The 15884-nt window shown below is 35.2% G+C and overlaps 1 protein-coding gene across 2 annotated transcripts; it reads left to right on the plus strand.

Annotated features, from left to right (window-relative positions):
* The first annotated feature begins 1144 nt into the window (after positions 1 to 1144).
* Positions 1145 to 7003, plus strand: LOC115993132 (protein SYS1 homolog). Of its 2 annotated transcripts, none has more exons than XM_031117417.1 (4): positions 1145 to 2131; positions 2244 to 2501; positions 4408 to 4634; positions 6687 to 7003. In XM_031117417.1, the coding sequence occupies exons 2-4, from the start codon at positions 2278 to 2280 to the stop codon at positions 6704 to 6706; spliced, it is 471 nt and encodes a 156-aa protein (XP_030973277.1). In that variant the 5' UTR covers positions 1145 to 2131; positions 2244 to 2277; the 3' UTR covers positions 6707 to 7003. The 2 variants fall into 2 exon arrangements, with proteins under 2 accessions (XP_030973277.1, XP_030973278.1); XM_031117418.1 differs by having other exon boundaries at positions 1148 to 2131; positions 6723 to 7003.
* Positions 7004 to 15884: the final 8881 nt, after the last annotated feature.

Genomic DNA, 15884 nt, shown 5'->3' on the forward strand with positions numbered 1-15884 from the left:
CCAGCCACTACTTGGTCCAGCCACCACCCCCACCAAGGAAAAGCACAATCCACCACCAAAAACCCAAAATCCAGATCAAGAAGGGGAAAAAAACCACCACCACCATTGCTCCGTTGCCACTTGCCACCAAAACACCACCACTCACACCACCACCACAACAACAAAATTTGAAATCAAAGAAAAAGAATATCAAACACATAAATATGTGGGGGGTTTGGTTCGGGTTAGAGAGAAAAAGCGAGATGAGAAGATGAAGACCACCATGGAGAAGAGAGGGAGGGTGAGACTGATCGAAGAAAGGGATGGTGAGACCGTTCTAGATTGAGCTATGGCGGTGATGGATCGGGTTCATGCAGAGGTGGAAGAGGTGTTTGACTGGTCGACGGTGAGGTGGAGTGAAAAGATGAGGGAGAAACTCACCGTGGGTTGAGAAGAAAGCGGCAGAGAGCCTGGTGGAGCACGGCCTGCAGTCGGTTGTCTAGATTGGAGCTCAACCTGTACTCGTCGGTGCATGGCTGGCGATCGGAGAGGTGTGTTTTGGGTGTTTGTGGATCGGTGATGAGGGAGGAGGGGTGGGCTGAGATCTTCAAGTGTGTGATGTCTGTGAGTGCATGTGAGGATTGTGTGAGAAGTGTAAAACATTTGAAGGTAAGATAACTGTGTGAACGATTTAAAAGCAAAGGGGTTCTTTTTATAGTCAACGTTTAAAACATTTTACATTTGACCGTATTTACCGTTGGAGGTAAACGTACACAAGGGTGTAAAACATTTTTCTAAATTAGTTTTCACTTGAAACAATCGCAGCTTAAGATAGGTTGATTGCATGGTTTAAAGTTTACAAAAATGATATGGTAACTTAGAACTCATCACTTAAAAACAAGAAAAACTTATTCTCAGTTTCCACGACTTAAACTTAGGGCTCGTTTGGTAGATGTATTTAAAAATATATGTGAAAATCTATGTGAATGAAAAAATGTATAAAAATACTTGTAATATTGTGTATAAAAACTAAAAATTATTATTTGAAAACACAAATCAAACACCCTCTAGTTTTTTTTTGAATATTATGAGTTATGTAAACTAACCCAAACAAAGCAACTTCAAATGGAGTACACAAAATTTGGGAAGTGAGTTATTTTTGAGTATTCTAGGATGGAAACTAGCAAAATCAAACATAGCCTAAGTGTATGCATGAACTTTGAAGTGCAATTGGCTCTCAAAGTTGTCTTCAGACCAGGCTTCATCGTTCGAGAAGCTAATTTGAAGAGAAGAGCGGGGTTTCCTTGAGAGAAAAATACTAATATCTACTGCTATAATGCTACTTGAAATTCAAAAATACTACTTTATATTAGTGGGGGAAAAAAAGGAAAAGAAAACAACTCTCTCTCTCTCACTCCAAAAAGCTCTTTTCTCTTGCTCTGTTCTCTCTCACTCTCTCAACGCATCTTAAACTATCAGCTTTTTACTTCTTCTTCTTTTTTAGTCTTAAGGAATTGGATGGATTGTAATTCAAATCTGATTTTCATTACAATCTATAACAAAAACTAGGATTTGCTTCAGCAACTGACTTTTTATACTTGCTCTGGGAAAAAGTTTTCAGATTTATATAGGCTAGTTTCAGATACGAATCCATAAGACACATGGGTTTGGGTATAGGAGGAAGATTGAGAACCTTATTGGAATAAGATTGATTTGGGTGTTGAATTTTGTTATTGAAGAACTGGGTTTTCTGGGGAAAGTAGTTTGGAGTTCAGAATTGTGGGTTTCAAGGGTATGGCTTTGATTATTTTGAGTTTTTGAGAATTGGGTTTCAAGGAATTGGGTTAAAAGAAGCAAAATTTTGTGACTTTGGAGATTTGGAGGGTGGTTTTGGGTGTCTGAGAAGAGGCTGTTGTAGTCATGTTCTATGGTACAGCGGCATGGGACCCTTGGCATATTGTTGCCCAAATTCTTTGCTTTCGATGCTTGTACTATCTCTCCCTAGGACTAGGAGTATTCTTGACATTTCTTGTCGGGACTCGAGTGTCTCGGATGAGCCCTGTGTATTTCTTTGATTGTGCTGCCGTCATTACCTCTACCGTGACCGGTTGGTGTGTGTCATTGCTTCGTTTTTGCTGAGCTCTCTTGCAGGGTGAGAATTCCATTCTACTTTTTATATTTGTAATTTAATTTCTTAGTTTGTTTGGTTTTAATGTATGTGGCTTAAATGTCAATCTAAGTTCTTATTTGGTCCGTCTGGTTAGGCTTTTTGGGAGCCTAAATGAGCTTGCTGTAGTCATGTTCTATCGTGCAGTGGCATGGGGCCCTTGCCTTATTGTTGCCCAAATTCTTTGCCTTCAATGCTTATACTATCTCTCTCTAGGAGTATTCTTGACATTTCTAGTCGGGACTCGAGTGTCTCGGATGAGCCTTGTGTATTTCTTTGATTATGCTGCCGTCACTACCTCTACCGTGACCGGTTGGTGTGTCATTGCTTCGTTTTTGCTGAGCTCTTTTGCAGGGTGAGAATTCCATTCCACTTTTTACGTTTGTAATTTAATTTCTTAGATTGTTTGGTTTTAATGTATGTTGCTTAAATGTGAATCTAAGTTCTTATTTGGTCTGTCTGGTTAGGCGTTTTGGGAGCCTAAAAGAGTGTTTTTAAAATCCAAAACTCCATTTTACAACAGCAACTCCTCGTAACTTTTTTACAAATGCTCATTTTATACTCAAAACACAGTTTTGTAACAGCTTATACAAATGCATCCTTTGTATTCAACACTACATTTCTGAATTATGAGAAATTATAAATATTTGTAGAGTTCTATAGTCTATCTCCTGTCTTTTACTGTCCTACTCAAGTTTTTGTGATGAAGTATATGATTCCGCTCTGGTTATTCCTCTCAACCAATCACCAAGTTGTCCTCGTATTTTCCTTAAGTAATTTTTTATTGTTTCTGATTTGTCTTGTAACCTCCCAGTTAAACATCCACACGTAGGTGAAATTATTTTAGAAACATGTCTTTCAATTACTTTAACAAAGAATATGACTTCTGATAGAATAGAATGAAAGAAAGAATACATGTGGCCAGCCCTAATTAATCTATTGAGGATATATTGCCAACCCCAAAAGGGCCAAAAATTAGGGATTAAGGCTTGCTGTTGTTGTCTTTCAATTACTTTAGTGTGCAAAAGGTTGGTTATAGGGTTGTTTCTTCTTATCATTTAAAGTATATTGTTAAGCATTCATCTATTGCATGTAAACCAATGACAAATATATAATTTTGTACATTGCACTTTTGGAGTCTGGGCAATATCCTCTTAATTTCCCCCCCTCCTTTTAGATGATTATACATATGATATGCCAAGTATGGTGACTATGGGTTTTCATGGTCAACTGTTTTTACCATTCCTCCTTTTCATTTCTCATTTTTACAATTAGTTTTTCTTGCCCTCAAACATTTAATTTTGGCCTTTAACGTATGAGCTTCATTCTTTTGAGTTCAACTGTTTAACTATTGATTACATACTTTTTAAATTGGTCCGTTAACATTCCTTTTGTGTATTATTAACGCAAGATGGCAATGTGATCAATTGTAATCTTGTTGCCAATTTGGGCTTGTCTTGTTTAATATTTACATCCTCAAACTTGAAGCTAATTGAGGGATCTCCTTAATGTAGTCACTCTAAGATTTGAGCATGGGTTATTTTTCTTCCTCCATATATGTGTAGTTCAAGACATCCTAATGATTTTCCATTTTGGTTGATGTGACTTGTGCTACCCTTATCAGAAAAGATGGTGGCTACTTCTGTTCTTGGCCAAAAGATGTTGGTAATTTTAAGTCTATTTGAACAAAGAGTCCTTTTTTCCCGCTTTCTTTCTTATCAGTGCTAGAAGCTGTACTGATTTTCACTTTGATCTCATAATGTCTCCAAAATTTGGTGGGCATACCCTGTTATTGCTGGTTTCTAGTTGCATGTTGTTGTTAATAAAAATGGGTTATTCATGAGGATAAATGAAGACTATACTTATATTGCCAACATAGAGAATTTACGGTCTAGCCGTCTAGGTCACTCTCTATCTGTTTACTATTGTTGCATGCTTTTACAGGTGGTATTCATGTGATTGTTAGACTTGTTTTTCTGCTTTGTAAAGATGCCCCATACCTTTAAACTCTATTTATGCTGGTGTTTCCAACATGTCTTTTATGCAGTTTATCATTTAGAGATCATTTTAACTTGAATTAGATAAAGGAACCATATTAAAATGTAACCTTTCATATGAATGGTAAGTCTAGAGGCTATTCCTAATAATGGTTTCTAGCTATGTATAACCTCTTTTTTTTTTTTTTTTGTGGGGGGGGGGGGGTGGTGTTTCAAACGAAGTGGCTTCTCTTGTTAATGAGCAAATGTTTCTTGTTTATGCAGAGCTGGCATTATGCTTCATTTGATTGAGAGGGCCAAAAAGTGCTTAGACTTTTCAGCCACACCGTACATCATCCATATCTTTATATGCATCATATATGGAGGTTGGCCTTCTTCAATAACATGGTGGGTTCTGAATGGCACTGGAGTTGCAGTGATGGCTTTGCTAGGTGAATATCTGTGCATTAAACATGAACTGCGAGAGATTCCCATTACACGATTCCGTTCAAGTAAGAAATTTTCTTCTGCATGTTCTTATCAAGATAAATTTTCTTCACCCCTATATGTTTTATTGCTGAAAGAGTTTTATGTTAAATCTGTACCTGTTTCATAGTTCACTATCAAATGGTAGTTATCACCCCAAAAGAAAAAGTTCCCTTTCAAACAGTGCCGCCTGTCTAATTTTTAGTGAGGATGACTCTCTGGTCTGGTATTCAACTTCATATTTTGCAATGTTATGCGTCGTGCTATTTTATAACTCTGTTGGGGATTGCACGTTACAGTGTGGATTATGATAGCATTTATGCTTAAATGTTTGCATTTACACTTTGAATGGTTTTTTTTAATTATTTTTGGTTGGAAAATGATGAAAGCAATGCTTTATATAGATTTTATTTATCATGATATAATCCAAGACATTCACAGTGTCCTTATAAGAGCAAGGTGAACGGTAAGGTCCTTTTTTCAAAACCCACTAGGTGTGTGTGTAATTACCAATCAAATGGAAAAAAAAAAAAAAAAAAAAAAAGTCCATAATCCAGGAGCACCAGCACTAATGCTTGTTAGACGGAATGAAACATTAAACTTCCACATCTCCCCCCATTCTCTTGATGCTCTACCCCTTGGGTCAACCTTCTCTTTTATGGAGATTTTCAATTGTTGACCACTTGTGGGTTGATCATAGCTTGTACTCATGATCTCAAGCAGCCATCAATTTTTTATTGTTAAGGTGCATTGTTATATTTCTTTCCGGCACTTGTTGAATGTGTAATGGTTCACTTGCTTTATATTTTCATTATTGATTTTGATATGGTATAATATGGTTTGATAGTGTGATATACTTTTAAATCCCTTCATGTGCACTAAAGAAGTTGCTGGTTGATATTTGTTTACTTATCTACTTAGTGTGCGTTTGGGATGAGCTGAATTTTTCAGCTTATCTCCACTTTCAACTTATTTTTGTTATTATTCATAGGTTCCACTGCACTTTTTGATACTATTTCCATTATACTATTCAACTTATTTTTTAACCTTTTTTCTACACTTTTAGCAAAAAAATTTCAGTTTTAGCTAAATAAGCTATTCCAAACGGACACTTATTGATATGAACTGTGAAGTTTTGGCCTTTTCTATCTGATTGAATCCATAAGTGAGTTGTATGCAAGTTAATCTTTGGTTATTTACCTCCCATTAGATGTTAGTCCATCCTTGTGTTATGCATACGACTTCTATCAACCCATTGTACCTTGGAAGCCTCTAAAAATGTCTATTTTGTTATTCTCAAATACACTCTTTTTAGTTTATTGGAAACTCATGTATATTACTTAAACAGGTTAATCAACCATTTTGGGAGTAATCCCCTGTAATTAACTTAAGACAGACTTTTATTTAACCAAATTAGTTGTAAGTAGCAGTTTTCAATTAGTTCTCATGAATGAATAAGATTCCTGGGAAATTAAGTTGTTTTATGGTTTTTAATGGTGATGCTGATGGTTCACTTTTGAAAGGGAAAAAAAAATAAATTGATTCACTCATGTGGTTTATGTACCTAATGATTCTAGATGGTCCCTTACACACTTAAATAAACAGGTTCATTATTTCAAATCCACTTTCTTTGAAATAAAACAGGTTTGTTGCTTTATAAATGGATTTCATTTTTATTTTGAAAAACTTAAACTCCTTGGGAAGTTGATTCTGTTTGAAAAACTTAACACCTTAGATAAGCTTGATTTGGATTGACATATTTGGGTCCTGTAATGTGATTCTTTGTTTTCTGTTGCTCTTTAGTCTTTAGTGTCAAATCATGAAACCTTTTTGTTTTTCCTCTGAATGGATGATTGTTGGATAGGCTGTTGAGGCATCATTAGTTTTCATTATCATATTTTTGCAAATTGCAATATAAGCTGTATTTTGACTGCATTATCAGTTTGGTTGGTTTACATTTTATCCAATAATTTTTCTTGGGGTTGCAAAACTCATGGCTTGAAATAGAATTCTTTACTGGATTAAGTTTCAGTTTTCTACAAGAGTTGGATGAGTGTCCTTTTTTCCCCTTGCTGTAGGATCAGCAGAATTGATTTGAGACTATTTCCATGCAGATGTTTGACTGATAAAGAAACTGGACAGGCAAGCTCAAATTTTCAGTAATGGCTGTCTCTTCAGTACTTTGGAGGATCTCCTGGATGAAGCTCATGAAGTACCAAATTTAATCTGTGCTGAGGAAAAAAAAAAACCTTTACCTTTGGATTTTTTCCTTTGCTGATGGCTATGACAGAAGATGACCAAAGAAATTTGAGATGACGTTGAAATGATGGGAAGAATGAGAAATATGAGACTAGGTATGCATAGCATCACGAAATGTTTAATGTATAATTTTTAGGTAGTTTTGGAAAATGTGATGATTGTTGTGCGTCTGATATGATTCCTGGTTTAAAGTAATATGCTTAGTTTATTTCGTTCTTATTCTTTAAGATGATCAGTTGGATGAGTTTCCAGATCACAGCTATGAAATTGGTTAAGTTTTTGATAGTTGTGCCTAAATGTTTTTATAGGGTTAGTTCACTAGATTGCTGGGTCTTTGTTTATTTTTGTCAAACGACCATTGGATCTTTATTTCTTATAAGATGCATGTTTCTCACCTACTTCGCAAATTACATCTAAAGCTGGACCAAGTATTGGTTTTGAACACATCTTAGAAAACATTGGGCTTGGTCTAGGAGGCTAGTAAACTGTCCTAGGTGTGTTACCTTGAGTGAGTAGCTTGTTTCTTGGTTCTTACACACACACGCACACTAGTGCTCTCTCTCTCTCTCTGTAATACCTTGCATATCTTTATTTGAGGTTATCATATATTCTATATGAGATGGGTTCAAGTTACATCTAGTGTAACTCTAAAGAGTTATAACTTTTTTAAATCATTGGATATAAGTAGATCCAACAGTCAAAAAAAGACCCTCATTGATGTTAATATTTTAATTGATTTCATTTATTATCACTTATTTAATACATTCTATACTTATTTCTAAGCCCAAAAAAATTTAGGGTAAATTACAAATTTAGTCTCTATTTTTTACATCATATTTCAATTTGGTCTCTAACATTTCAATTGTGTCAATTTAGTCTCTAATCTTTTAATGCTATGCCAATTTGGTCCCTGCTATTAAGTGTCAGATGAAAATTGCTGATATGTCTAACAGACTAATTAAATTATTATTTACATGCCATGTAGGTAGACACCTGGAATGCCACATAATATTACATTAAAAAAAAAAAAAAAAGGCTGATTCACTGACTCACGTTTGCACGTGAGTGTGTCTATTTGGGATTAAAATCTCTATAATCTGAGGAGCAGCTAGCACTTGGTCCAGAAAGAAAGGGTGAGGCTATGAGATTTCGGCAGTGAGGAGCAATGGCAAGGTCCCGACGGTGAGGTCTAGCTCTGTTCCAGTCAGTTTTTGCTCTCTCTATCTTGTGATCTCTCTCTGTCTCAGCTGAACTAAAATGGATTAGAGACTTTAATTTCATGGTTTAATTTCTTGGGTTTTGCTTGTTTTGGATGTTGGGATTTGTTGTGGGATTACTCGTTCATGTGCTTATTTTGTGTTTTGCATATTTTAGGAATGGGACTGACAGAGAAAACATAGAAAATACATTTGCGGTGGAAACTGGAAAGTAACAAAGTTCTCAAAGATTCAATTTTTTTAAATCTATTATTCTAGTCCTACCAACTTTCTTCATCCTAGGACAATGTACAAGCACCAAATCTCCCAAAAGAACCTGTCAATACAAAATCAAACTTCAGTTTATTTTTATTAAAATAGCAAATTTACATCATCAAAAGCCACAAAAATAAATTTGTATAAGTTAATACACCAAAACAAGCAAAACCCATGAAATTAAAACCATGATTTATTTGAAAATCTGGAATTTGATCCGAAATAGACACTCACGTGCAAGAACTAAATCAGCCCTCACATTTAAAAAAGAAATGTAAGATGATATGGCATTCCAGGTGTCCATCTACATGGCATGGAAATAATAGTTTATTCGATTTATTAGACATATTAGCAATTTCCATCCAATACTTAATAGTACAATTGAAAGGTTAGAGAGCAAATTGATACAATTGAAAGGTTAGGGACCAAATTGAGATATGATTTTAAGGATGGAGACTAACTTTGTAATTTACCCAAAAATTTATATGGCTGACTCTTTCTCTCCTGACTACACGTTTCTCTTTCTTTCTCTTCGCATTTTTTTGTCTCTCCATCTCCTCCACAACTCTTCCACCTCCATGGTTAGATCGCAGGCAGCCAAAAAAAAAAAAAAAAGCCACAGATGGTGCAATACTCGTTAATGGTAATGAGGCTGAACAAGAGTGGGGTATGAATAATAAAGGAACCTCATCTGCCTAAAAGCAATTGGTCATGGATGGAAATAGCGTCAACATCACGAAGGAAGAGTGGATGCGGATTCAACAGATGGTGCAATACTTGTTAATGTTTTGTCATTGGCATGGTAGCGCATTGAATTTTGTCATCGGGCATATAGTATAAAATGTTTCTTAGCTTCAGTTATTTGCTTTTGTTACTCTCTTTTTTAGCATATTCTGAGGTATTATCCTCAAAATCTTGTGTTATTGTGAAGGTAGAAAGAGCTGAAGTAATGATTATTACTGAGATTTTATTTTTCTTTTCATTGTTCGAATTCAAAGAACTTAACTGTAGCTTATAAAAAAAACTATATAATCACATCAAAGTTATTACAGTCTCCAAATTTGAATTTTAATATATAGTCTCCAAATGAAAATTTTGTTACATTTCTCATATATAAGATTTAGGACAATTGAGTTCAAAAACAGCACACACCCCCGTTCATCGAAAAATAAAGCACACAACCTATTATAATTTTAAAAGTATGGTTAAATTCAATCTCCTTAGAATCAAAGAGAATCAAGGATGGTAATGCTTTCCAACTATAATTATCATCTACATGTCAAAGGACCAAGGATGGAAATGCAGTGGGGAGCAATACATGTTGTGGTTTTTTTTTTTTTTTTTTTTTCGATTACCTAGTTGTTGAGGTGGAAGAGCCATGAAGGAGATAGAGAGAGATGTGTTAGCCATATAAATCTTTTTAGGTTTAAAAATAAGTATGGAATGTATTAAATAAGGGATAATAAATTAAATCAATTAGAATATTAGTATTAATGATGGTCTTTTTTTTACCATTGGCTTTACTTAAATCCAATTGTTTAAAACAGGTGTAACTTGAACTCATCTCTTTATATATATATATATATATATAGAGAGAGAGAGAGAGAGAGAGAGATGGGTTCAAATTACACTCTTTCTACCATTATAAAGATCTGTAGTTTGTACGAATGATACCATTATACAAAAAATCATTATGTTGGAGCATTATAAAGATTTGTTTCAACAATTGCACCAACAATTTGTTTTGTTTGTATAAGTCGCAAAATAAATTTAGAGTCAAGGACTTTGAGATCGATCACAAAAGAAGCCTTTGAATTGGTTTCAAGTCTTTGTATAACTTGGGGTAGAGGTGGTGTTTTCCTCTCTGAGGATGCAATGACGCTGAACTTCTTAATGTAGATTTGTAGTGAACTGGTAGTAAAGTCTTTATCTAAGATTCTGAATTCTTTTTTAAACTATTCCTAGGGTCACGATATGGAAATTCAAAAAAAAAAAAGAAAAAAAAGAAATAGAGACAAATTTATGAAAATAAAAAGTTTCAGGTATTTTGGTTGAGATGAATGTAAGCACATTTTGGGAATAGAGACAGATATGGAAATTCAAAAACTAAGGGATAATAAATGATATGGTAATCAACATGTTGGAACATTTTAATATTAAATAATTAAAATGAGTAAATGTTATAACATAAATGTAAAGATGTGGGAGTGAATATGGAAGATGAAGAGTTGTGAAAATGTTTAATCCCACATTGAAAAGGAGAGAGACTATTTTATTCTTTTTAATTGTGGTGATTAATGGATTAACATGAATTGTCTCAGATATTGGGCTAGATAGCCCATTACCCCACTAACTGATATGGTACTTTTTTTTTTACCATTGGCTTACTTCAGGTACAGTACCTTAGGTTCCCTATTTAAAATTTTGAAATCTGTCCAATTTGACATCCCAAACAAACGGTGTTAACCCACGGTTTAAAATTTTTCTTTTTCCCTTCTTCCTTTTTTTTTTTCTTGTACTGCGAGAACCTATGGCTTCAAATCTCTAGTTGCCTTATTTTCTACTGGGTTTCAAACCAAAAAAAGGGACCCTTCTTCCTCATTTTCTCAGTAACCAAACAGGAAAGATTAAAAACTAAAAGCCAAATCTACTGGTTTTCAAACCAAAAAATGGCACCTGAACTTGAACCTACAATCAGATTCGATTGGATTTGATCCGTTCAGCTTCCAAAGAATCATAGATAAAAAAAAAGAAAACAAATCATAGATTAGAAAAGAAAGAATCATAGATAAGAAAAGAAGGAAGGAAACAGATACACATACATACACACACACCAAAAGAGAGAGAGAGAGAGAGAGAGAGAGAGAGAGAGAGAGAGAGAGAGAGAGAATCATAGATCAGAAGAGAAGAAAGAGTCATAGATCAGAAGAGAAGAATGATCAGAAGAGAAGAATGAAAACAGATACACATACATACACACACAAGTAATAGAGTTTTGTCGTATGTGCTTTGTATTCTTATGAGGTTGGTATCTGTAGTTATGAGAAAAAAGACGTGATTAGAACATTTTCTAGGTTGGAAATATTGTCGTGGAGCCCGTCGACCATGAGCTAGGGCAATAGTATGTGTTGAACGGTAGGGGGTCACTTATGCTTGACGCTGTTAAGAATGGACAGTAGATGATTTTGTAATTATCAAGTGGTAAAATTCGATATAGTTATATTATTTGGAGTAGTTAGTTATCACATACATGCCATTCTGACTTGTATATGTAGTTCTGTTGCTCCCGGTGTGGTTCGGAGAGAATCGTGAAGCCATGATAGAGGAATGGTGTTAGTATAGATTGTATAGTTGTGATGAAACTTGAGTATATATTCTATTATTTAGGATTGTGGAAGGAGAGTTAATTTTATCGTTTTGTAGGTATATGTAGATATTGGGTTATCTGTTGAAGGACAGCAGTTGATAGGATACGTATGTGTCTAGTTAGCTGTCGACTATTGTGTGAAAGAGAATGTTATTATTTGGGAGTTCTGTGAAGAGAGTTCATTTGCAGGTATGGAAAATGAAGGAAGAAGGAAATATGGCTTTTGGGTTTGGAGGAAGAGAAGGGTCAGGGTGGTTTGGAAGAGAAAGGTTTTGAGTTTGGAAGAGAAGACATTTGCAGGTACAGGAAAAAGAAGGAAGAAGGAAGAAAAAAAAAATAGTTTTAACGCCGTTTACTTAGTTTGTTAAATTGGATAGGTGTCAAAATTTTAAATAGGGAACCTAAACAGATACACATACATACACACACCGAGAGAGAGAGAGAGAGAGAGAGATATGATATATTTTTTTTCTTTTTTAGGTTTTGGGTTTGGAAGAGAAGGGTCATAGGTGGTTTGGAAGAGAAATGTTTTGGGTTTGGAAGAGAAGCCATTTGCAGGTATAGGAAAATGAAGGAAGAAGGAAATATGGCTTTTGGGTTTGGAAGAGAAAGGTCATGGGTGGTTTGGAAGAGAAAGGTTTTGGGTTTGGAAGAGAAAACATTTGCAGGTATGGGAAAAAGAAGGAAGAAGGAAGAAAAAGAAGAAGAAGATATTTTAGTTTTAACGCCGTTTACATGGTTTGTTAAATTGGACAAGTGTCAAAATTTTAAATAGGAAACCTTAGGTATTGTACTTAAGGTACTAGACCTAAATTTTGCCCTATATATATATATATATATATATATATATATAGAGAGAGAGAGAGAGAGAGAGAGAGAGAGAGAGAGAGAGAGAGAGAGAGAGAGAGAGAGAGAGAGAGAGAGATAAGGTTTTCAATTGTGGTTATCTATACTATTATTTAAGGGATTTTCCCAAAGGCCTTGTAGTTAAATTGACACCTCCGCATGCACAAAGTGCTTAGGGTTTAGGGGGGAAAGGGTTTGAGCAGCGGCGTCAGCAGCATGTTATAATTATCTCTCAGAAAAAAAAAAAGGGCTTCCCTTATTTGGATTCCTCATTTTTTAGTTCAAAAATACCCTTACACCCCTATGTTTAAGTAGAGACAAAACTAATGGACAATTCGGTAAAAATGCAACTCTAACTTCTACTAAAATATTGACTAAAAAATAGGATTGCTCTATTGTTAATTTCTAAATTTTTTTATCCACTTATAAATTAGATTTTCAAGATAAAAATTATATATATAAAATAAAAACATAGAGTTTTTTTTTTTTTTTTTGGCTAAAAAGAAAAGCCTCAATGCACTTGTGAAGTGCGTGTGATGAGGCTAGTATATATTAGGCGGTTTTAATGTTTTCTTTGGGGTTATATATATTAACTTAAATCCTAGGTTTGCCTATAGTGTTTTGTAGGGGGCTTGGGCCCAGGTAGTCAGTACCGACCCACTTAACATAGGCCTAAGATTAACCTAAGTAGTCAAGGCCAGCCTAGAAGATGGAAGTGGGCCCAAACCCTGTTGGAATGAGTCAAGCCCAACTATACGTATGTTAGGGCATAGAAATTATTGTTCGGGGGAATCCCATAGTGTTTGGCCTACTACCGACCGATGAGACAATGGGAAATCGACGATGAAATTATTAAATTCAGGTTGGCTCCTGAGTATTGGTAGTGCCTTTGGGGAGTTCGCTGCTGAACATCATTTGGCATCTAGAACAAGTTTCAAGAGAATCTTCAAAACTATAAAGCACGGGTGTTTTTCAGGATTCGAGTGCGGGTGTGAGTGTGGGTGTGGGACTTGGCAATTTTTGAAAAAATAGGGTGTGGGTGCAGCGATTAAAAAATTATTAAAAATATTTTTATTTATATTTTCTATATATTGCTAAGCATACTTTTTCACATTATATAAATATATACCAAATTTAAGAACAATAGTAGATAATAACTAAAACATGATGTTCATAAATTAAATACAACCCACAAGTTTGAAACTAAAACATTCCATGATGTTCAAAAATTAGAATACAACCCACAAGTTTGAAACTAAAACAAAATAAAAGATAATGAACAAGACAATCAAATACAACCCTCATCATCATCATCAAGATCAATAGCTTCACTTCGAACTTCACTTTCACAAGTAGTAATACTAGTGCTAGCATTCCCATTCCCAATAACCATGGCCTCCAACTCTGGCTCATCAAGTGTAAGGGTAGCATTCTCAAGAATTCTAGCTCTTCCATGTATGTCACTGTCATTCCAAGAGTCTCCTACAATATCCCACATCTTTGTTGCTGCATTTATGTACTCCTCATTGCGCCTTGACAAGAGTCGAAGATTAGAATACACATATACCAAATCCTTAGCATGTGCAGGAGCCATTTTGTTTCTTTTTAAGGAATAAATGAATTTGTATGTGCTCGAATTCCTCTTAGCACATGAGGATAAAGAAGGTTGTCCAAGAAGTTTAAGAGAAAGGGTTTGAAGAGTTGGAAATGAGGAGCCATGATATTGCCACCAAACCAAAGGTTGTAAGGTCCACCTATATGTCAAGGCATCTAGTGAAGGAAAACTCCCTCCTGAAAATGTACCAAACTCAACTTTCACCACCCTTAATTCACTCTCAACCTGATCATGCATTCTTTGTATTTCCAATCTATGGCTCGCTGTCACTTTAATGCATGCTATAATACCTTTATTACTAATTTTTAACAAATGAGCCTTAACCCCAGAATAGGATCCCAAAAAAATTCCACCACAATAGTTGCACTTAAATTGTGTGTTTCCACCTGATTTAGAAGTAGAACCAGGTGGTTTTTACAATTTAGTCACATATTGCCAAAGTGGAGCTTTAGCATTTGGCACTTCTTCATCTAATGAAGGTGAAGTTTCCATGCTAGTAACTTCATCCATTGCAAATTCAATAATTTCAATTTAACCTACAAATAATTTGACAAATATATAATAACTAATAAAAAATCAAACCCAAGTCACAACATTATAGGCAGCTTATATAAAAAATTAAAAAAAAAAAATCAAATCACAATGAGTAATAGAGCATGTGAGAGTATAATGGAGGGTGGGAAATTGAGAATGAAAGCTTTGATACCTAAGTGGAGAGTTGGGTCAGTGAGCTTGAGAGTTGAAATCGAGTGATGGTGGTGATTTGAGACCAAGAGATGCAAAGAATAGAGTGATTGTGTCTTAGGGAGAGGCTATGAGACTTTGAGATTGTGTCTTAGGGAGTGAATCTGAGTCTGTGACAGAGAGGGGAGACGGAGAGCAGAGAGCCGAGAGGGAGATGGAGAGCAAAGATTGAGAAAAAGAATGAATGAGAGAGTTTAGGGTTTTTTGGTTTAAAGCTTAAGTTCAAATAGTGCATTTTGCACTTTTTTTTTTAAATTTAAATTATATATATATATATATATATACACGACCCGATTTGGTGCAAATCGACCTGATTCGGCATGAATAGGCCTGAGTCACTGCGTATTGCGAAACAAAAAAAAAAAAAAAAAAAAAATCTACGCGACACTGATGTGTGGGCAGTGGCGTCGCCTGGCGCACCTCGCAACAGGCCATGTCAAATGCCGGTGTGGCATCTTGTAGTCGCGTCGGTGCTTTCTAGGTTCAGAAGACATGATTGTTTCTTAGGATTTTGGGTAGAAGTGGGATTGTATGAAAACTAGTGAAAAAGTAATGATTTGAACCCCACTGTGGAGAGACTATATAAGGAGAGTGAGGGCAAACAATTGGGTTGGTTGGAAAAACTGGGGAAAGAGGGTGAGAAAGAAAAAATAAAGAGTGAGAGTGAGATTGAGAGAGGGGGAAGAACAATCAAAGAGGAAGAGGGTGTTGGTTCAAAACTCATAGAGATAATAGAAATTGGATTGTCTAGGTCGTGTTTGAAGCCATTATCCGTAGGATTGTTAGGAAACCCACTAACAAATAAATTGGGAACCCAAGTCGCTTGTCCAGGAAAGCCACACTTGTAGGCTCGGGTACCATGTGTATTTTAGAACAAAGTCATGTCATAAAGCCTAATTCATGTTTAAGGTTTTACTTTTTGTTTAGGACATATATTAAATCTTAAAGGATTGGCTGTTGCCTCTAAGTTTTG

This window comes from Quercus lobata, chromosome 5 (genome assembly GCF_001633185.2).
Source record: "Quercus lobata isolate SW786 chromosome 5, ValleyOak3.0 Primary Assembly, whole genome shotgun sequence".
NCBI lineage: Eukaryota > Viridiplantae > Streptophyta > Magnoliopsida > Fagales > Fagaceae > Quercus > Quercus lobata.